Raw genomic sequence first — 20,867 nt, forward strand, 5'->3', positions numbered from 1 at the left:
TTAAATGATGATTTAAATACTGATAATCCTGTCAACCTGTCATAAAATGAAACAAAAAAAGTTTGCCAAAAATATTTTCAGTGTAAAATGTGGCACTAATTTGGATCTTGCAGTGCACATTACCTAAATCCCCATGGTTCAATTAGTGGGCTATTAAAAGCTTTAAAGACCGCAAATGCTGTACAGTGGATAATATGACAAGAATAGAGACATAACAGGTTTCTTGATTTATTTTTAATTCTGTTTTTTCTGTTGCATTCACTGGACATTGATGTTTACAACTGAAGAAAGAGTCAATATTTTGTTTGCTAGAGGAATAATGGCTGCATTAAAGCGGATGTTAAACAGTTGGTAACTCAACCAGTCACATGGACTGCTGTCTGTTCCACATCTACAGTCTTGTTATGATCAGCCTGTGAAAGAAAGAAAAGTGTCACAGCGTGCTTTTGACAGACAGAACTCATGCAAAGTTGCCTGAGCTCCGGAGCTGCTTTAGAGTCTTACATTTTCATGGGTAAAAGGTGACCGCGAGAGAACCGTGCACGGTTTGAAGATTAGTAGCTGACATTTTGGTAAGCTGCATGAAAAAGTCAAATGTCATCATGACAGCATGACAAATATCTGTGAGCCAAGGAGTGAGCTGGCAACACCATTCGGTGTGTTTAGTGGCCGAGAAGCCAAGAAAGGTGAGGCTATTGAGTGTCCAGACGGCGGCCGATGGAAAGATGGTGCAAGGTGATGCACTGGTGTGAGGTGAAAAGGAAAGGTGAAAAATTTCAAAGCAAACAATCTGGAAAGGGTGAGTCACTTTCATTGCTTTATACATGGGAGTACTTCAAATGAGGTTAATACTTGTGGATGGTCCATTGCAGTTTTCCTCTGTTTCTGCTGCATCTGAAGATAATGAAAATAGCACTTAGGAGAAAAATTAGTCAGTATTTACCAAATAAATTGCACATAGCTCAATAAAGGAATAAATACTAAATTTAAATCGTTAACGAAAGGTATACAAAATAGTAGCAGACCTCTTTTTAGCCTCCTTCTGGCAAGTTTAATCTGGTCTTGAAGAATCTGCACCCAATCCCGAGGTCCAGGCAGCTTCTCTATTTTGTGTTCAGCGCAGTATTTCTCTGTAAAGACTAAAACGTGATAAACGTTTCTTTAGAAACAGAGTGTACTTTGTCATAGAAACCAGTCAAAGAAGAAGACAAACCTCTGAGAGGTTTTGGATCCACCACTTTCTTACCTTTAATGGCACCAACAATGTTCTGGTCCAAGCCTTTTCGGTTATCGTTGAGCCCTCTCTTCCTTTTACCATTTGGCAACGAGTTAGCCAAAGTAACATCATTAAAGAAGGCGCAGACCTACAATAAAACCAAATTTACTGACCATTCTGTTTGACTTCTATTTTGTTAAAGATCCACTCCAAGGAAAATTGTGTTTCTTGTGGGATTTTTCTCCTGACGTCGGACATAAAAGAAAATTAAGCTAAAAATTTGCATTCTCAGCATTTCTTTATTCAAATATGAATAAGGAGTAGAACATATTTGCCATTCTGGGCGGGCCACAAGCTTTTGAGCAGCGGAGATGGGAAGTGGGGCGGGGTTTCTCACAGCCACAACTCAGAAGCACATTTTTAATGAACTACTGCCGCTCTGCAAAAATAATTTCCACGAAAACAACGCAGGTATTTTGCATTAAGGCTAAAAACTGCATAATCATAATTAAAAGACCATTGAGAATGCTTTTAAACAGCTCAAAAGATGATCAAAGTGAGCCTTTCAACAGAAAATTGCCAGATATTTTGGGATCAAAAAATGGAAATAGTCATTTAAAAAATAGAAACTAAAAATAACACAAAAAAAAGAGGGCTCCAAATTAGCTGAATGCATACCAGTTTGCGAAATAGGAGACTGCCAGAGCGGGTGTAGTTGACCAAGATGGAATCTAGCTGAGCTTTAGATATAAACACGTCGTATTCCTCTGCAAGACGGACCTCACTCTGTGATGGAATACAGAACAAAACAATTAGTCGTTCCAAAAATTAAACAGAAATGAACAACTGAAATTCAGAACTGGGTTTAAGAACTGAAGTCAAAAAGGTTGAGACTTCATTGTACAACAATACATTAAGGTCATTTTACATGGCTCAATAAAGATAAAGTTTACACCAGGTGTAACTCAGAAAGAAGCCAGTCTCATGACATTTTGCTTGGAGTCTGTTTAGTCTTTACAGAAATTTTAGATCTTGTGTGTCTTGTAAAAAGTTCTAAAAAAAGCAACTTTCTTATTCTGTTCAACAATTTATATCAATTACTTTACATTTTTGTTTTTTGATAAATTTAGCAAAACATTAAACTTAAATCAACAAACTAAACAAAGTCTAAACTTTCTAAGAAATTTTGCAACAAACTTTACAGAGAAACAAATTAAGGTTTTACCTCTGATGCTTGAGTTTCTTTTGGTTGGCTTAAGGTAGGATTATGAATTTTGCTCACTATTCCTGAATCATTCTGTTGTGACTGTGCCGAAATATCAGGGGAAATGGGATGCATGTTCAGCACTGACGAGTCCAGTTTCTCACATTTTTCCCTCTTTGCAGATTCTGCTGGTGGTGCAGCTTGATGCGCTGAACTTTCCACAGGAGAAAGAACAACTTTTTTACTGCTGGAGACAGTAAGAGGCGCCACCCTGTAGTAAGACTTTCTTTTTCTGTGAAGACTGCGCGGAGTGGAGCCCAGGCTAAAGCGAGGTTGGCATACTGGTGTTGCTTGTTGATGCTTTCCAAAGGATGCTAAATAAATGAAAGACAAAAACCTGTTATGCCTTCTTTATGTTTATCCCAGTGCAATTTGGCCACATTTTCTGACCTTTCTGAGTCTGCATCAGCCTCCTCATGGCACGCAATTCCTGCAATATAGCCTCTAGAGTGCCTGTACAGTTACACATACAGCACGAGCTTTCTTGGACTGCAGGTTGCGCCACATCTGGAAATGCAGAGGTGCTTTAATGAGTGATACGATCCATGCAAACATTGGCAAAGTGGACTTTCTGACTGGAAAAAAATGGTTGAATTGCTGTCTTTGATTTACTAAATGTAAAAAAAACCCTACTTTAATGTCAATTTTAATAGATTTTTCACAGATTGTTTATTGTTTTACCATTTTGTTCATTGGTTTTGCTCACATCCTTGGTTTTGTTGAAAATCCTGAGGGATCTGGAGCGAGTGCTGTACTGGCCATAGTTTGGACCATTGGGGACAGGTATAGATGGGGATGGCACAGAAAGCTCTGAGTGTCCGGTTGACAGCCAGCTGTTGCCTTGATGGTCATCTGGTACCACAGACAGGAATGGAGGCTGGTGAATCCAACTCAGATGCTTATCCTGGGAATCATTTGTTGTGCCGTCACAATCTGCAACAACACGCTGATACACTCGGCCAGTCTTGTCCCTCAGAAGCCTCATCATTCCTGTGATTTGCCTCTTGATCTCAACACCTTCATCTTCCAGCCAAACTGCATTGAGGAAAAATGGGTGTGGGCGCAGGTATAGAAATGGTAAAGTGACAAATCAATGCTCAATCTGACACATACCATCAGACACAACTGCATCTTTAGTTTTGCCATCCTTGCTGCTGGAATTCAGTGAAGAATCATGGTCTGCAAGTAAAACAAAAGGTTGTTGCTGTAAACTTGTGTAAAAAAGCCGCAATGACTGTCAACAAAAGCAGACACCCCCACCCCCCTTCCCATCTCATGCAGAAACCACCACCTGTAGGTTGTATGAAGTAGTTTTCGAGAGAGGCTGCAGCTTTAAAAAAGGTGAACATCCTGCGCTCCTGTTCTGGATGTGCAACAGATCAGAACATCCTTCATTGTCACGATCCACATAGAAGCTGGGGATGACGATTTGAACCCTCCAAACCCAGACATGCCGTGGCCGCCGCTTTTGTTTACGCGCACAGCAGCAGACACACAGCCAGCCAGCCAGACACGCGTCTCCTGCATCCATTCAGCAGCTTACCTTCATCTGCGACCAGTTTGAAGCTTTGCGACTTCCTCCTTCTCCTTCTTTCTCCAAATTCCATCTTTTTCCCGCAGGTCGAGCTGAAATACGCCGTTCAGAACGACCAGCCAGGGACCGAAACCCTGAGTGGAATCACCGTCTGTCCGTTTGCCTTATTAAACAGTTAAATTTCCTCCCAGTCAGCGCGTCCGATCCTTTCACCAGCAGATTCCCAGCCCGAAAAACAGAAGAATATTGTTGAGTGGATCCATTTCCCCCGATATTACTACCCCGACCCTCCCTCTGGTCATGTAAATGAATTGATGATTTTAATATAAGAATTGGTTATATCCCTTTGCGCCACCTGATGGCATGTTTCATTAAAAAGGTCGGCACATATTTGCCAGTCACTTCAGACAAAAGCCAGCGTTTAAATAAAGGCGGTCTAAACCCAAATCGTTGTTTTTCATTTCTCTTCCCCAATTAAATATCCTCTATTTGGTTTAACGGCAATGATAAAAAAAAGACAACTGAAAGCCGGACATTCGACAGCTGGAGCAGAAAACTCAAAAATATAGATAAACGTAATAAATAATGCCAAACAATAAAAGCACTTTGGGTGACCCGAGTTGTAAAGTGCTATAAGTAAAGCTTGATTTGATTAGAAAAATGAAACTTTTGAAAAAGTGAATGAATGAATACACTTACTCTGTTTTAAAGCAGCTGACATACCACAGGATTTCAATTTGACAAAAAAAAAACCTTTTAGAAAAGTAGCTCAAATAATAAAGAGATTTCTTTGGCTTTGGTTCGCAGTATAGTTTTCTGAATTCATCATTTAGAACTTAAAATTATTTGTTTTAATTTGGGCTTTCAGGCTTTTTGAGTTATTGTAAATGGGATGTTCATATCAGCCAACACTTCTTTTTACCTTATGGACAAATGATGGACACAATGAAACAAATAGAAGCAGCAAAAACCCACGTGACTTACTAGCCGATCTAGCAGGGTCTGCAACACAATATCAAAGCAGGAATGGACAAGAACGACCACCATTAAACGAGATAGATTGTGTATAAAGTTTGACAAAAATAAACAGTTTTATTAATTCGGATTGCACGATTTCTAAGTTACTTTCAATCAAGTTACTTCAACACAGATGAAGTAAAATTGCCCCCCCCCGGTCTCCAAAAGATGAACTAAACTGGCTTAACATTTAAATAAATGAGATTGACTAAAAAATAGTTCTAAATAGTTGCCATTATCTTACGGAACCCGTAACGTTTCGCCAATTTTTGTGACAAAGTTTAACACAAACAAGCTGTGGTTTGCTAGGACAAAAACGGAATTTTGTTAAGGAATAATTTAAAAGTTCTCTCTCTCAAAGCTTTCTAGCTTTGTGGTTGTTGTTTTCATATCCTTGCTTCATGTTGCTTTTTTTTCATAATAAATGTGTTTTTTTTAAATGATGGTTTCAAACCTTTCCATTTTTTAGCTGGAATGTTTAAATTAAAACTTTGAAAATAAAACAGATGAAAAAAATAAAACTAACATGATTTCTTGAATTTTTCTGCAATCCTCAATGCAATAGAACAACTTACTGAAAAACAACTTTATCATTCATTTACGTCTGTCAGTCTTTTCAAAGCCGTTTTATTTTGAAAGGTTAACCCGGCAGTAAAACGCACAACTTTTAAAATGAAAGTTCAGTCTTTCAATATTTTCCGGTCCATTCGGCTTCACAACAACTCTGTATCGTGGACACTTTGGATATATTCACCATTAATTTCCTCATATTAGCTTTGTAAAAATGGATATACTTAAAGCTGAAATAGCAAGAAAAAGAAAGCTCCTCGAAGAGAATCAGCTTGTTGATGTAAGTGTCTAAAAATTCCACACTTACTTAACTAAATTAGCACTTCGTTCGTAGCTAGCTAGCTCAGCTGAGCTGGCTTGATCATCGATAGACAGTCTTTTAACAACGTTAAGCTCTTTTTAAAAAACATATAAAGTAGTAATATTACAAATCCCATGCACTTTAGTATGTCTGTAGCCATGCCTTTAAATAAATAAACAGATAATCTAGTTTCGTAACGTTTCTTTTGGTGTAGCTAGTTCTGTTCTGAGTCTGAGAGGACTGGTACCTTTTTTTTAAACCAACATTAGCTCATATTCATTCGGTACTTTACTATGTACTTTACTTGTTTGACCTAAGCGTTATCAACGATCATGAACGGCATCTTGAATGTGTAAAAAGTAGAACAAAATAATAGTAAAATTGAAAAATTTACGTCAACTGTTAGCTTAGCGCCCATGGCGTAAAACAATTGCGCATGCGTACAAAACATTATAGCATTTTTACACTTCCTAAATGTACATAATATCCATAAAATATATCAGAATACATGTGGAAAAATAAACTGCATTTTAACAGAATTTCTAACTTTATATGAATTAAAATATATGGGTAATGTATATGTATATGAACGTATAAAATGTAATTATAATTTTAATTCTTAAACCGTTTTTTTTAAGTTACTGAAGATACAATTCTGCTAGATATAGGCATAAAATAGGCATTATAATACTAAATTTATGTTTATTTTGTTTTTCGATTATCTGTTCTTTTGCATTTTTTTCCTTCAGGTTGCAATTACTAATTGTTTTTTTTTTTTAATTCAGTGTATTTTACGTTATCTTGTGTTTTATTTAAACATTTAATATATATATATATATATATATATATATATATATATATATATATATATATATATATATATATATATATATAATTCCTTTTTTTCTTTTAAAATATTGAGCCAATAGCTAACAACTGTAAGGTTACTAAGATTGCAATGAGTATTCTTAAATCTTTTAGATCTTTTTTTTATTGGGTGATATTCAAACAAATGAATGTATCTTTTGCTAATTAATAAAGTTGCTGAAAAATGCTCTACATAAGTAAAAACAGTCTCCCTCAAAAATGTAGTTTGATCCAAATAACACAACCATCTGTTATTTTATATTATGGGATGTTTCAACGATTTTTAAACGTAGCCATCTTTTCTTGATAATGCAGACAAGGCAGAATTATATATAGTACTACTGCTGTGGTCTTCATGTATTACTACATATATTACTTTTCCAACGTTAAGTATTTGCCTTCATTTAAAATAATTGTTTTTGTCATTGCAGGATTCCAAGAAATTCTTTAAAAGGGCAGAACTTGCACAGAAAGAGCAGGAGGACTACTACAGAAGATGTGGATTGAAGGTTGATGTTCTGTCACTCTTGCTAACACATATACCAACTTTTAACACTCTAAGAGACATTTTAATCACTTTAATTTTATGCATGGTGTGACTGTGATTCAATGAAGTTCGTAAACTTTTGCCAGAAAACAAAATATGGCCTAGTTTTGATATTCGACTTTATGTAAGTGACTGTGTGTATTGTGCTGTTTTTCTGCAACTTGCCTCTGCTGCCTGCATCTGTAGGTGCAGAGAGAGACTCCTGAGAGACAGGTATGGGAATGCAAGGTTGCAAAAAGGATGCATGATAAAAGGATCTAACATGCTGTGTACCTAAAGCTTCCTCTTCCTTGGCCACAATTCTGACATTTATCTTCTGAGTCAAGATGAACATAGAAACACCTCGGTGGAGCCAATTTGATCTTTATTGGTTTATCTATGTAAATGTAAATTCTAAAACCCCTTATGTGTATTTTCCTATTAGAAACTTAAGAAAATCATCAGATGAGGTTGTTCTGACATGTTTTGCATTCTCATAGTGGTGTAGCAATACTAGCAGGTTGAAAAGGCTTATTTTGGGCACTAAAGGAAGCTAAAGAAAAAGTCACTATCAACTTGTTTTTGACCCCTTGTGCATTTTAGGAGGTGAAGACAGCATTGAAGATATATCCCTTTCTACTTTCATGTAACCACAAAAATCACAATGCAGGAGGTGTCAGTGCAGCTGATTTAGAGATCAGTTAAGTTCAAGCACAAATCTCATGGTTTTCCAGGTGTGAACTGCTGAGGCTTGTTACATTTGTCAAACAGTTGCTGTTATCGGAGAACTTAGTTGTTTGGTCAGGCAAACAACTTTTTTATTTCCGTTTGAATTCAGTTTATAAAATGTCTACTAAACAACTGACGTCTCAATTCGAAGGTCTAACGCAAAGAGTCACAAGTCACTGATTACTTATTACAAAGATTCTAGAACCTCATCAATCAATCAATCACTTTATTTAGATAGGACTTTTTACCAACAGGCTGTCGAACACAAGGTGCTTGACATGAAAGACGTATATAAACGTCAGTTAGAACAATAAAAGCCACAACACGCATAAGACTAAAAGCAACAACAATAAAAGAACAGATAAAAGGAGGAATTGATGTGGCTAAAATTTGAGGAGGCACTGTATAGACTAAAAGATAGACGAGGTAAAAACATACAAATGATACACCAGAAAAGCCATAAATACATAAAAGCGCAAATAATATGTTGATTTATATGAGTTATTTAAAAGCTAAGAGAGGTCTTTAATGACATTTAAAAATCTTCACATAAGCAGAAACTCTCAGACACTCGGGTAAGTTATTCTACAAATGAGGACCACGGTACTGAAAGGAGCCCTCGCCGTGAATCCTGCTTCTCATAGTGAGCAGAACCTGAGGATTTGAGAACTCTGGAGGGTTTGTAAGGACTGAGGAGATCTGATATTAAGGACGGTCCCAGTCCACTAAGACATTTAAATACTAGGAGGAGAATCTTAAAATCAATCCTGAGGCTGACAAAGTACAGCCAGTGCAGAGACTATAAAGACAGGAGTGATGTGTGCTCTCATGCTTGTATTGGTTAAAACACGTGCAGCTGAGACGAACTGTAATGTGTTGATAGACTGTGTTGGAAGACAAGATAAAAGAGCATTACAATAGTTCAGTCTAAACATGATAAAAGCATGGATTCAAATCTCTGCGCTGATCCTTTGTAGAAAAGTTCTCACTCAGATAATAATTTTTTAAATGAAAAAAACAATCTTAGTTGTGTTTTGAAGTTAAGATCCACATCAAAGAAAACTCCAAGGTTTTTTGCCATGTTACTTAAAGCTACATTTATAATACAACTCACACCAGATCATTGCAATAAGGCCAGACTGTCTTGACTGTATAAATGAAGCTGTTCGTTCAAATTTTGGCACATCCCGTCAGGGATCGCCACAGCGAATCAGCTTTCACTGATTCACAGAGGTTTGGCAGAAAGTTTTTACAGCGGATACTCTTCCTGACAAAACCCTGTGTTTTCAAGGCCCAGGGAGACTCAGATGGGTAGCAGTGCGATGGCTGTTGCCTAAGGACTCACAAAACCAGCAGATCATTTTATTTAGTGTCATTCTTACTGAGCAAACGATGAGTAAATGTGGAGAGGAAACTCCATCTAAAGGGTTGAATACTAAAAACTGTTTTACTTATATGGATGTGAAAGCTAGGTTCTCTTTCCAAATGAGGCTACTGAAAGAAGTGAATGTAAATGATCAGATGGACATTGGATTTCAGGGCCAGCTGCAGTTGATGTTAAATGGATCACAGAGATGAGAACACTGTTATGAAAGACAAAAAGGTTTTCTTTGCCGTCTTTATTTTGTATAATATATAATATGCAGGACCACAAGGTCAATCAAGCTCCGAATGTCTGGCTGATAACAAGAAATATTTACGACTGTTTCTCATTCAGTTCTCTAACAAACATCACATTTATTGTTGATGCGTTTGTTCGTAAAAAGAAAATGAAAGGAACTTCTTTTTTTATTTTTTAATATGCTCAGTAAATTTACTTTTGTCGAAGGTTGTTTTTGTTTTTTGGAAATTTGTAAAAATGTTGTCTTAATTCAAATAACTACCGTAGTGTTTAGGTATGAGGTGCAAATCAGAAGATCTTCTGACATTTTTCCAATGTTCACAGTGCTCCATGCTTAATTATCCTTTGACATAGCATTGTTCCTTTGGTTTACATTGGAAACTATAAAATGAGGTAATTTTGTGGGAAAATGAAATGTTAAAAGCAGCTCAACAAGGAAAGGAAGTCACACATGCTGTGGATGTCAGCATGACATTGAGCTAAAAAAGAATTATTTTGGACTGTTTATAGTTGTTTTTTTTTAAATAAAGCTTTGCTTTTTGTTTTTGCAAATGATCTGTGACACATTCTTCTATATTTAAATTAAACACAAGTATTTTTGTTTCATTAGATAGCTTTTTTGTAAATAAGATCATTTTTTTTTCTCCAAGTTTGTTCAGCGCTTGAAACGCTTCAGTTCTGAAGCTGTGTGGGTGTCTGTTTGTCATTTCTTTTTCTTCTTTGTTTTTTGTTATCTGTTGTTTGTTTGAAGGCTTTTTGTTTCGGTTGCATATTTGTCTGTGACCGTGCTTCTGAAACAACAGTCTAATTGGTCCCTGTGCATGTTTTCATGAAAGCATGATCTGGTATGATTGTCATTGCAAATTGTCACTCACATGTTTGCTTTTATGAAGCTTTAAAATTTGTTGAAACTATTATAATAACACTTATTTAGAGATGCATAAGTATTAATTCTAACTCCTGTACTGTTAAGTTTTTTTTTTAATTGAAATTTGCTAAAAAGGTTACGATGTGAACACGTGTTATGAAACTTGACTCAAGACTTTATTAAGCTCTGTAAAAGTTAAGGTCTTCTTGTTATTAAACTCTTTTAATTTAAGTATTATTTTACAAAATAATACAAACAGTAAGACTAAATTAAAATTGTTTGGGAAGTGATACCAGTTGGTTAAATTTTCCAGATTTAGTTCATCTTAAGTTAGTTGAAAGCCTGAACATCTTGGATTGATTCATTTAATGGCTTTATCTGCAGTCTCATTTCATTCATATATTTCCTTGAAAACCTCAGTTTTGCTTCATGGCTGTATTTGCAGTGACACTGTTTTGAGCTGATTAACATGTCAGTTTTTTTCCTATGCATCTTTATTAATACCGGTCTGTTCTTTCAACGTTGTTCTGAAGATTGATCATAAGGAGGACGACGAGCCGTCCAGCTCATCGAACCCAGTTTTAGAATTAGAACTAACAGAGGAGAAGCTCCCGATGACGCTGTCACGACAGGAGGTGAGGCCACGCATGACAGCTGCCCCTTTTGTCTTCAAGGATGCTTTCTTTGAGCGTTTTACATGCTGTATGTTCTACTTTCTCATATTTATCCAGGTTATTCGGCGACTTCGAGAACGAGGGGAACCAATCCGATTGTTTGGAGAGTCGGATTATGATGCCTTCCAGAGACTCAGGAAAATTGAAATTCTTACCCCAGAAGTGAACAAGGTGAAGGAGAAGATCTTAAAGAAGCTTGTTGTAATTCTGATGATTTAGAAAGGCTGAAAACAATCGTCTGACTTAGAAGGTCTGACACTTTTCTTTATGTTGACTTCTCTCTTTGGCCATAGGGTCTGCGAAACGACTTAAAAGCAGCCATGGACAAGATCGACCAGCAGTACTTAAATGAGATAGTAGGAGGAACAGAGGCAGGGGAGGTGGACACGCAACACGACCTGAAGGTACACGAAGAGAACACCACTATAGAGGAGCTGGAGGTACAGTGCACAGGCAAATGCACCAGGACACACAAGTCACTAAATACCGTATTATCTGGAGTATAAGTCGCTGTTTATTTATACAGTTTGGCCAGAGGTGTGACTTATGCTCAGGGACTAATATGGGATTCCCCCCCCCCCCAAAAAAAAATTCCCACTAACAACTGGTTGCCCTTTAGCGGTTGTTTCCCAACAACAACTGCTAGAGGGCGCTGTAGGTGAGTGTATCAGTATTTGCCACACACAGCAACACTGAGGAAGTGCCATCCAAAACATACAGAGTCTGATTCTCATTTCCATCAAGGCATTATTATTTTATTAATTGTTCCCTCCTTGGACTAATGCGGGACATCAAGTCATCAAACTGGGTTACAGAGAGACGGAAGTACAGCTGAAAGCGCTGTCATTCAGACGCAGGTCCTGCAGCATAGAAGGCAACGATCAGCCTAACAAAAAAAATGACTGAAAGATGTCAGGAACCCAGACACGGAGACATGGTTACTGATACTTTTGTAGAGCTCTTCAAAATAAATTAACCTGATCTCCCAACGTCATCCGTGTCTTCCATGTGTTGTAAATGAGATATACAGTCAATGTAGCAGATTTGTTTGGTGGTGGATTTGTTCCAAAGCTACAGCTTAGATTCCAGAGCGAATTGTAAATATTTAATTCTTCTTAATTATGCATTTTTTGGCTCTTGCAACTTACACTCCAGAAAATACGGTAGCTTTGTCACTTTTTGTGGTATTTAAATGGAAGTGAAGGTTGCTTCTGTTGTTGACTTGGCCATATCAGAGCATTATTGTGTGATTTCTAATGTCACCAGTCAAATCCAGCAGGAAGCCTCAGTGAGAACTGTGAGGAAACGGTATTTAACTCCTGAAGTGGCTGCAAGTTTTATTGATATTTTTAAGCAAACTCCTGCTCAGATTTTACCTGCACCCTGTGATTTTATTGTTGATCCTTTTTATAACAGACTTCCGTCTTCCATAGATGCAGTGGATTAAGAACCACTCCTAAAATCCCATGGAAGACTGATGACATTAAGGGTTCGAAGCCGAATAGCAGGAGGGCAGAGAGGAGATACAGGAAGACGAAATTAATAATTCATAAAGACATTTTAAAAGAACAACTCAAAATTTACAATAACTCCGTTAAACGAGCCAGAACCTCCTATTTTTCAAAAATCATTTCAGAAATAAAAACAACCCCAAATATCTTTTAAAAACAATTGATATTTTAATAAACAAAGACTTTAACAAGTCCTCCATGCCATCATCTAATGCTGCATGTGAGGACTTTGCAGACCACTTCATGGGTAAAATCAATGCTATAAGATCAAACATTTCATCCATGCAATACACTGATCTTAACAGATCACCAGCATTGTTTTTACCAGAAGAAACACTGGGGAATTTTGTCCTGGTTGATGCAGAGATGCTTGGTCGAGTTGTATCCCAAGTAAACATTACAACCTGCCTTTTAGATCCCATTCCCACTTCACTTTTTAAAACATTTAATGGATTCTTTGAGTCAGAGCTTTTAAACATAGTAAACTGCTCTCTTCAGACGGGGGTCTCTGCCTGTAAGATGGCAGTGGTGAGGCCCCTTCTGAAAAAGAGTCAATTAGACCCGAAAACTCTGGATAACTATAGACCCGTATCCAACTTACCATTTTTAAGTAAAATTATAGAAAAAAGTGTCGCTACTCAACTGTGTGAGTTTTTAATTACCCAAAAACTTTTAGAGACATATCAGTCTGTTTTTAGGATAAACCATAGTACAGAGATGGCTCTTTTAAAGATCGTTAATGATCTTAGAATAACTTAGGATTCTAGTGGGCCTCTCTGGAAATGTTCTTTAGTGGTTTTACTCTTACCTTACAGATCGACACTTTTATGTAAGTATGGATACGTGCTCTTCAGGAATCCATGAAATTAGTTGTGGGGTTCCCCAAGGGTCGATTTTAGGTCCAATACTGTTTAATTTATATATGTTGCCTCTTGGGGAGGTCATCAGGGGACATGGCAGCTATGCTGATGATACACAGCTTTACCTCGCCGTGTCTCCTGATGACCTTGAACCTGTTAACACTCTTTTAAACTGTATTTTAGATATAAAGTCATGGATGGCAGAAAACGTCTTACAGCTCAACCAGGACAAAACTGAAGTTTTAATCATCCTCGGTTCTGAAGACAAGAGAGAGATGATTTTACCACATCTTCATAATTTTAAACCTTCTCAATGTGTGAGAAACCTGGGCGTACTTTTTGACTCTGAGCTAACATTTATCCCACACATTAAAAATGTCGTTAAGACAGAATTTTACCTTCTTAAAAACATTGCCAGAGTCCGCCCGTTCCTCTCTCTAGCCAGCACAGAGTTGCTGAAGCATGCTTTTATTTTCAGTCGGTAAGATTATTGTAATGCCCTGCTCTCTGGTTTACCCAAAAAGTCTATTTCAAATCTACAGCCATTGCAGAACTCAGCGGCACGAGTTCTGACGAGGACCAGAGGGCGGGAACACATTACACCAGTTTTAAAATGGCTGCATTGGCTCCCTGTGCATTTCAGGATTGATTTTAAAATTCTTTTAATGGTTTATAAATGTTTTTATGGTCTTGGGCCTTCTTATTTAAATGATATTATTTTGAAGCATGAGCCCTCGTGGACCCTGAGGTCCTCCTGCTGGCCTCTTAGTTGTTCCTAAGGTGAGGACCAAAACTTATGGTGAGGCTTTGTTCTGCCATTACGGTCCTCGCCTGTGGAACAGCCTTCCGGAGAACCTCAGGGCCGCAGAGACTGTAGAGGTTTTTAAAAAGAGGCTCAAGACTCACCTTTTTAATTTAGCTTTTATTTGATTGTAACTGCTAATTTATTCTATTAGTTTTAGTATAGGTTATTTTATGTATTTAATTTCATTTTATGCATCTTATTCTCAATTTTATTTTTATAAACATCTTATGTCTTTAATTTTAGTATCTTATCATGATTTTAGCCCCAGTGTTTCTTGTGGGGATCTTTTCCTCCAGGGCTTGCTGGCTTGGTCGGTGGTTGTTGCCGCGGTTGTCGCCCTTGCTGGGGCAGCTGGAGTTTAACTTTGCAGCCTCACGGCTGTGAAGTGGACCCCGATGCTGTTCCAGTCTGGGGGGGCGCTGTGGCGATGCTCCCATGGCCAAGCTGGCTCCTGGTATGAAAGGATTCCCAAATACTGTTTCCTCACAGCAGAGCCATGCCTTACTTGTTTATTTCTTTATTTATTGTTTATTTATTTATTTATTTATTTTTACAGTTACAGAGTCATTATTCATTGTACGTGGGGGTCATGGGTCATAAGTTTTAACAGAGGGGAGTGGGAAGGGTGAAGGGTGGGTAGGGTTTTTACTGTAATATTGTGTTTTCTCTTGAGTTTGATTTTTTTTAAGTTTGATATCATAATTACTGTTTAGGTTCTTGGAAAAACCCTGGGAACAGGGGATGACAGTGGAGACCAGGATGTTATCCACAAGGTTTTAAGGGTAAGGCAAAGCAATGCATGTCCACCTTTCTATGTAGAGGGAGCTGTTGGATAAAATGTCTTCAGTATTTCCCCGGCTGATGTTTGTGTTATTGATTTATTAAAGTTTTTATCGAAATGGCTAATTTTCCTATTTAACAGGAATGATAGAGTTTCAAAACCCATATGTTTAAAAGTAGGATGTTTTGTTGTCCACAAATACTTAAGTAAACTATTTTAGCCTGTATTTCCCCTCGCTGCATTGCAGTTTCTTCTTGGCGTTTGGGCTAAAGATCTGAACAGTCGGGAAGATCTGGTCAAGCGCAGCGTTCAGGGCAAGCTGGCCAGTGCCACACACTCACAGACGGAGTCTTATCTCAGGCCTTTGTTCCGGAAGCTCAGAAAGAAGGTAACTGTTTTGACAGCAGAACCGTCTGCAATGCAAGCTCAGAAGTTTGGATTTAATTTTAGGAAAAATCCTTTCATTTCTTTCAGAATTTACCTGCTGACATCAAAGAGTCAATCACAGACATCATAAAATTTATGTTGGAAAGGGAATATGTGAAGGTATGCGAGCTTTTTTTATCCACTTCCTCTTTTAAATGTTTACTACAAATAACTGTTAACAAATCTGTTCCAGGCAAATGATGCATATCTTCAGATGGCTATCGGGAATGCTCCATGGCCCATTGGTGTAACAATGGTTGGTATCCACGCTCGTACTGGACGAGAAAAGATCTTTTCCAAACACGTGGCCCACGTTCTCAACGATGAGACGCAGAGGAAATACATTCAGGTGAGATCCAAGGTTAAAATCTGCAGTCTGACTTTGGAAAACACTGTTTTATTGTCACCGCAACTGTTAGAAGTACTGGATTTTATATTTTGGGTCATTTTGAAGTATGTTTACATTTAACATTCAGGACAAAACAAAACAAAAAACAATTCTGCTAACTCTTTTTGTAGAAATGAAATTATAGATTACACATAATGTTCGTTTAAAGCAAAAATGACTCAGGTGTTTTTGATTTGGGCTAAAAACAGCTTAATCATAATTAGAAGTCCACTGAGAATGCCTTTAAAATGAGCTCCTTGACACTTCGTTTTGGGGAAAATATCTCAAGATCTCAAAGATCCCATGTCGATTTTTTTTTCCTCTTCCTTTGTATTTATTCTGCGGGGTTTCTTTGAGTCAAAATATTAACTAATGAAAATGTTTTCCTCTTTAGTCAGATTCCAATTTTGCTTTTTGTCAGTATTTAATAAAGGAAAGTTATTAATTAATGAGATTTCAGACAGTAGTTTGTCAATTACTGTATGTTTGTCTAAAAATAGATACGTTTTGTCTCTTTTTGTCTGTCTTTTAGCTTAAAGGAAAAAAAAAGTTCTTGTTGTTATTTTTCTTCCTTAACGTTTGATTTTCATAACGTTCCTATGACTGTTCTTTAATCCCTGCTGTAAAGACCTACTTGGGACAAATCTAAAACATGATTTTTGCATGCCTCATGTTTAACCAGACTGTCATGTCCTAAACTGGATTCAACAAAGTCCCTTTTAATGTTGAAATGAAAATGTTATTCCTAACTGGAGGATGTCTTCTTTCTCCACAGGGGCTCAAGAGGCTAATGACCATCTGCCAGAAACACTTTACAACAGATCCATCAAAGTGTGTGGAGTACAACGCTCTGTAGCTTTTGACTTTTCCTTCTGGAAGATAAAGCTGTTGTGTTTATGGTAGTTTTCTATTAGCTGCGCGCTCAACATTTCCAGGAAATACTTTAACTTTTCTGCAGGAACAATGACCATGTACATGTTCTTTTCTTAGTGTAGTGTTGTGGGAAAATACTAGGGTTAAGTATTGGTGAACCTCAGTGTCTCAGGATCAAATCTTTCGCACACAAAGTTTAGAACTCACATTTAATAAACATCCCAAGCTCCTCATTGTATTCATGTTGTTTGATTTTTCAAATATGAAGTGCAGGCAGCATTGTTTTTGATGCCCAAAGGACCTTTTTTTTTAAACCACACTTACTACTTTTTCCTCTTATTTGAATAGATAATAACAGGATTATATCTTATTTGGCTTTTCGATGACTTGTTTTTCTGCTGTAAAGGAGGAAAAAAAGATTTACAACTGAAGTATTTCACAAAATGGCTAACTTCACTTCCCACAGATATATTTCTGTTTTTGTCTTTCACCACATAATTGAACCAGTTAGTGTGTTGCGTCAGCATTGCAGAAAATACTTGTTTTACTGTAGCATCTGTTAGGACTTAAATTGCTTGTATAATTACAAAAGTCAATGTTTCCCTTCTGAGATAATTGTGTTCTATAATTGCCAAGATTTTCACTCGTGTCTTCTGCAAACGGACTGCTGAACGGATCTATTTTTAGTCACCATAGACCGTGCTTTGTCATTTTATGAAGATGGCTGCAGAGACTATGAAGGCCTCTCACCCCTGCATGGTTCAGTAAAGGACTATTTTTGCACTGCTACCTTCATATTCATGAGTAACGCATTAACCAGATGAAATAAATAATTCAAATTCCTTTTTTTAAGCACAGCTAGATGGCAATCCAAAGAATTAATAAAGCCGGAACAACCACTGAATAGGTAGAGAAGGGCTTTAATAGTTTTGTTAAGAGAATAGCATCCCGTCTCATACTCTGACCTTATTACTCTGAGTAACCATGGTGATCTGATCTTCTCCTTGTGGTGATAGTATGTTCTTGTCTGCCTGAGACCACGTCACCACGGTTTCAGTCTGTCGGCTCTGAACACGTCAGTATTCACAGGCTCATCTGTGCAGGTTGGAAGTGCAAACACCATAAACCAGAGCTGGGCTTTTAAACTTGCACTTTCAGAGAGCACATTCCAAACATAGATCATTAATTCCTAATAGTTACAGTGGAAGAATCAGCACTTATTAATATACAAGTGATCTCATACTATGCATTTTGTTGTTTTTTTAAATATTTTTATTCATCCAGAGAGGCTTTCTCCCGTCTGTCCTTGAGTTAGAGCAGGCCAAATAGTTTGGCTTTTATCCAGCCTAATCTGATGCGTCATTGTCAGCAATGATATTTGCCAAGGCCTTGAAATGACGCTCCAGCAGAGTGTTTGCCGTTCCCTTCAAAGGAAGAAGGTAATTCTTGAAGGCAGGGACATTGTACAGCTGAGACATCTGGTGCAAGAAAAACAGGTTGTTGAATTGTGGGTTTCAAAAGTTCAGGCTCACTGATCTCATAATGTTCTCTCATTTTGGGCTGCATCATTAAAATATCTAAAAACAAAAACTGCAGGTGGCCTCATGAAAAGTCTTTGGAGATATGAACTGGACTCCCTGACAACAAAGAGGGTTTGTGTTCATTTTTATTGGGGGGGGGGGGGGGGGGGGGGGGGGGGGGGGGCTCCTCTAACGACCTCAGATCTATGCTGCAGCCCCATTAGTGACCATAAGATCTAGACAAGCTGCTTTGGTTCCCACGCAGCACTGTTGTCAGTCATGAAGGTGTTGGAGACCCTCGTATTGCAATTAGCACATTCAAATCCCCGCCATTCATGGAGTGGTCGTTTCCATAGCTCTTGTGAAAATGCATATATTAGAAGGGCAAGGAGAGAATTAAATTAAAACCTGTGTTCAGCAGCTTATTTGCCCTTTTTCTTTATTGATTTTGGGTCACTGAGGCTTTAACAGCAAGCCCAGTCAGATTTGGATGAATAGTTTTTGCCTCTAAATGTCTGGGTTTTTGTTTTATTATTCAAGATACTCTTTCTGTTCATTCTCTTTAAATGTATCAGTTTAGATAATTGCTAAAGTATCATGTGAGATTACAGATAATCATTTAATTTCTTGCCCACCACTCATTTACTGCAGAAATGACTACCAACTTGCATTTTTATAAAATCTGTAATTGAAGCTCAACTCCTCCTGGCTGGAGAGTTAGATTGTTGCCAAGCGCCTGGGATTGTTGAAACCAATAACTGGTGGAGGTGTAGTGTGTCACACTGTTATGCCAGTCTCTCATTTCTGTCTGTCTTTCTCTTGAATGTATTTATTGATTTTTAAACTGATTCAAATAAAAAAAGATCACTAACAGAAGTAAAACAATGAATTTGGATGCAGATTAAGAACGTATCGAGTCAAATTCAATCTTAAATCTATGCAAACAATATTTTTGTAGAATTGCAAGAAAAAAACATACTAAAAACAATCCGTTATAATCCAAAGTTTTTAGAAGAAAGTACAGTCTTGCTAACTTATCTCTATTTAGGGGTGTAGCGATTCATTTTAATGATCATATAATTTGTGGTTGCAAGTCATAGTCAATTTTGGTTCATTTTGAAAAATCTGACTCACTGACCTGAAATCAATCCAGGACATCTTTAGCCCAAGCTTCAACCAGTGTGACTCAGAGATAAATACCGGGGTACCTGAGGTTTTCCAGATTCCTCTAACTTCTTGCAAGATAATCAAGTGTAAATTAAATATGTGTATAAACAAACAAGAATTGATGGCAAATCCATACACATTTTAGTTTCTTAAAGTTCAGCCCACTGTTGTTTTTCCACAACAAAATAATACAATGGGAACAGTATAAGAGCATTCTACCACACTCAATGGTCACATGTTTTTGCAACATTCAAAGTGTTTCACACACGTGGCTTGATCATTTTTTGCTGCCATCATACGTGTGTTGTCATTTGTGATGCACTTGGTCGTTTATACAGAACAGTCAAATAAACCCACTGTGCCTCAATCCAAATGGCGTTTTGAAATTATTGAAACATTATTATAATTATTCTATACTGGAAGAAAACGATTTTATTGGGGGTTTTTTTAATATAAAATGCAAGCGCTTTTTTTGACAGTGGAGCTGCTGTTGAGGCTGTGGTTCTTACACCGCCTCCAACGGGTAAATTGATCTCATCACCAGCCTCAAGTGTTCATTTTATCCACTGTGCTTGAAAGGTCAGAGAATTAGTTAAAATGCTGTTATGAATGTCAATCACTGGAGTCACTCAGCAGGAGTGGGTGGAGGAGAAGTGATGTGAGATGTTTGCATGTGGAATAAGCTTCATGTCTGTTTTTTTTTTTTTTTTTTTAATGGTCTCTTCCAGGATTTCTGGATTTGCTTTTCTTCTCCCGGCAAGTCACAATGATGAATTAGCAACTGTAACTGTATTAATACATCTTATCTTCTAAATTAGCTTTGGCCTCTGAGGAGAGATCACCACTGAGAAACTATTTTTAGTTGCTGCTTCTTGATATTTCGATGAAAACCAAGGGATCATGCAGCTGAAACATGCAATGTTAGATCCAGACACTGATTAACAGACGGCAAGTGACCAGAGGAAACGGAAAAAAACATGATACAGTGGACACGGGGAGGATATAATCTATCATTTATGATCCCCAAAGTCACACCAGCATTCTTTTGTCAGATTAATCTTGCTATGATTTGGATTCCTTCATTATTTTCACATTATTGCTAGAAAGTATTTGACATCTTTTCAGTTTGCGCGCATCCATGTGCGTAAAGGAGACTAAAGAGAGCCAGATTTGGCATCTCCCCTTTTTCAATAACTATAAATCAATAAGTTCCCACGAAGGAAGCCCCCCCCCCACACACACACACACCCACATTTCTGTTCCAAAGTATGCGCAGCATCCAAACGCATGTGACAATCCAAGCGATTGACAACTTTTTGCGAACAAGACAAAAAGAGTGCGTTGGTTCT

At 37.5% G+C, this 20,867-nt stretch overlaps 2 protein-coding genes across 6 annotated transcripts; one reads left to right on the forward strand and one right to left on the reverse strand.

The window, feature by feature from the left end:
* Window positions 1-219: 219 nt before the first annotated feature.
* Window positions 220-4,959, reverse strand: bend7 (BEN domain containing 7). Of its 2 annotated transcripts, XM_011476239.4 has the most exons (9): window positions 4,024-4,959; window positions 3,594-3,659; window positions 3,162-3,515; window positions 2,871-2,987; window positions 2,442-2,794; window positions 1,895-2,002; window positions 1,247-1,364; window positions 1,026-1,139; window positions 220-894 (listed from the first exon to the last, which is right to left on the reverse strand). In XM_011476239.4, exons 1-9 carry the CDS (start codon window positions 4,085-4,087, stop codon window positions 836-838), a joined length of 1,353 nt encoding a protein of 450 aa, XP_011474541.1. In that variant the 5' UTR covers window positions 4,088-4,959; the 3' UTR covers window positions 220-835. The 2 variants fall into 2 exon arrangements, with proteins under 2 accessions (XP_011474541.1, XP_078804986.1); XM_078948860.1 differs by having other exon boundaries at window positions 789-1,139.
* Window positions 4,960-5,704: 745 nt separating this feature from the next.
* Window positions 5,705-19,891, forward strand: prpf18 (PRP18 pre-mRNA processing factor 18 homolog (yeast)). 4 transcript variants are annotated; one of them, XM_078948863.1, is made up of 11 exons: window positions 5,705-5,881; window positions 7,201-7,278; window positions 7,503-7,529; window positions 11,047-11,148; window positions 11,245-11,358; window positions 11,481-11,627; window positions 15,077-15,145; window positions 15,392-15,532; window positions 15,619-15,690; window positions 15,764-15,919; window positions 16,734-19,891. In XM_078948863.1, exons 1-11 carry the CDS (start codon window positions 5,816-5,818, stop codon window positions 16,812-16,814), a joined length of 1,053 nt encoding a protein of 350 aa, XP_078804989.1. In that variant the 5' UTR covers window positions 5,705-5,815; the 3' UTR covers window positions 16,815-19,891. The 4 variants fall into 4 exon arrangements, with proteins under 4 accessions (XP_078804989.1, XP_011474545.1, XP_004069739.1 ...); XM_011476243.4 differs by having other exon boundaries at window positions 11,481-11,591; XM_004069691.5 differs by lacking the exon at window positions 7,503-7,529 and having other exon boundaries at window positions 5,706-5,881.
* The last annotated feature ends 976 nt before the right edge of the window (window positions 19,892-20,867 follow it).

This window comes from Oryzias latipes, chromosome 6 (assembly GCF_053564925.1).
Source record: "Oryzias latipes strain Hd-rR chromosome 6, Olatipes_Hd-rR_3.1".
Classification (NCBI taxonomy): Eukaryota; Metazoa; Chordata; class Actinopteri; order Beloniformes; family Adrianichthyidae; genus Oryzias; species Oryzias latipes.

Coding starts and splice junctions, on each gene's coding strand:
- bend7 (XM_078948860.1), bottom strand. CDS start 4,087: ATGGAATTTGGAGAAAGAAGGAGAAGGAGGAAGTCGCAAAGCTTCAAA. Junction 1,365..1,894: donor GTCTCCTATTTCGCAAACTG/GTATGCATTCAG, acceptor GTTTTATTGTAG/GTCTGCGCCTTCTTTAATGA. Junction 1,140..1,246: donor CATTGTTGGTGCCATTAAAG/GTAAGAAAGTGG, acceptor ATCACGTTTTAG/TCTTTACAGAGAAATACTGC.
- prpf18 (XM_078948863.1), top strand. CDS start 5,816: ATGGATATACTTAAAGCTGAAATAGCAAGAAAAAGAAAGCTCCTCGAA. Junction 7,530..11,046: donor GAGAGACTCCTGAGAGACAG/GTATGGGAATGC, acceptor GTTGTTCTGAAG/ATTGATCATAAGGAGGACGA. Junction 15,146..15,391: donor TTATCCACAAGGTTTTAAGG/GTAAGGCAAAGC, acceptor GCTGCATTGCAG/TTTCTTCTTGGCGTTTGGGC.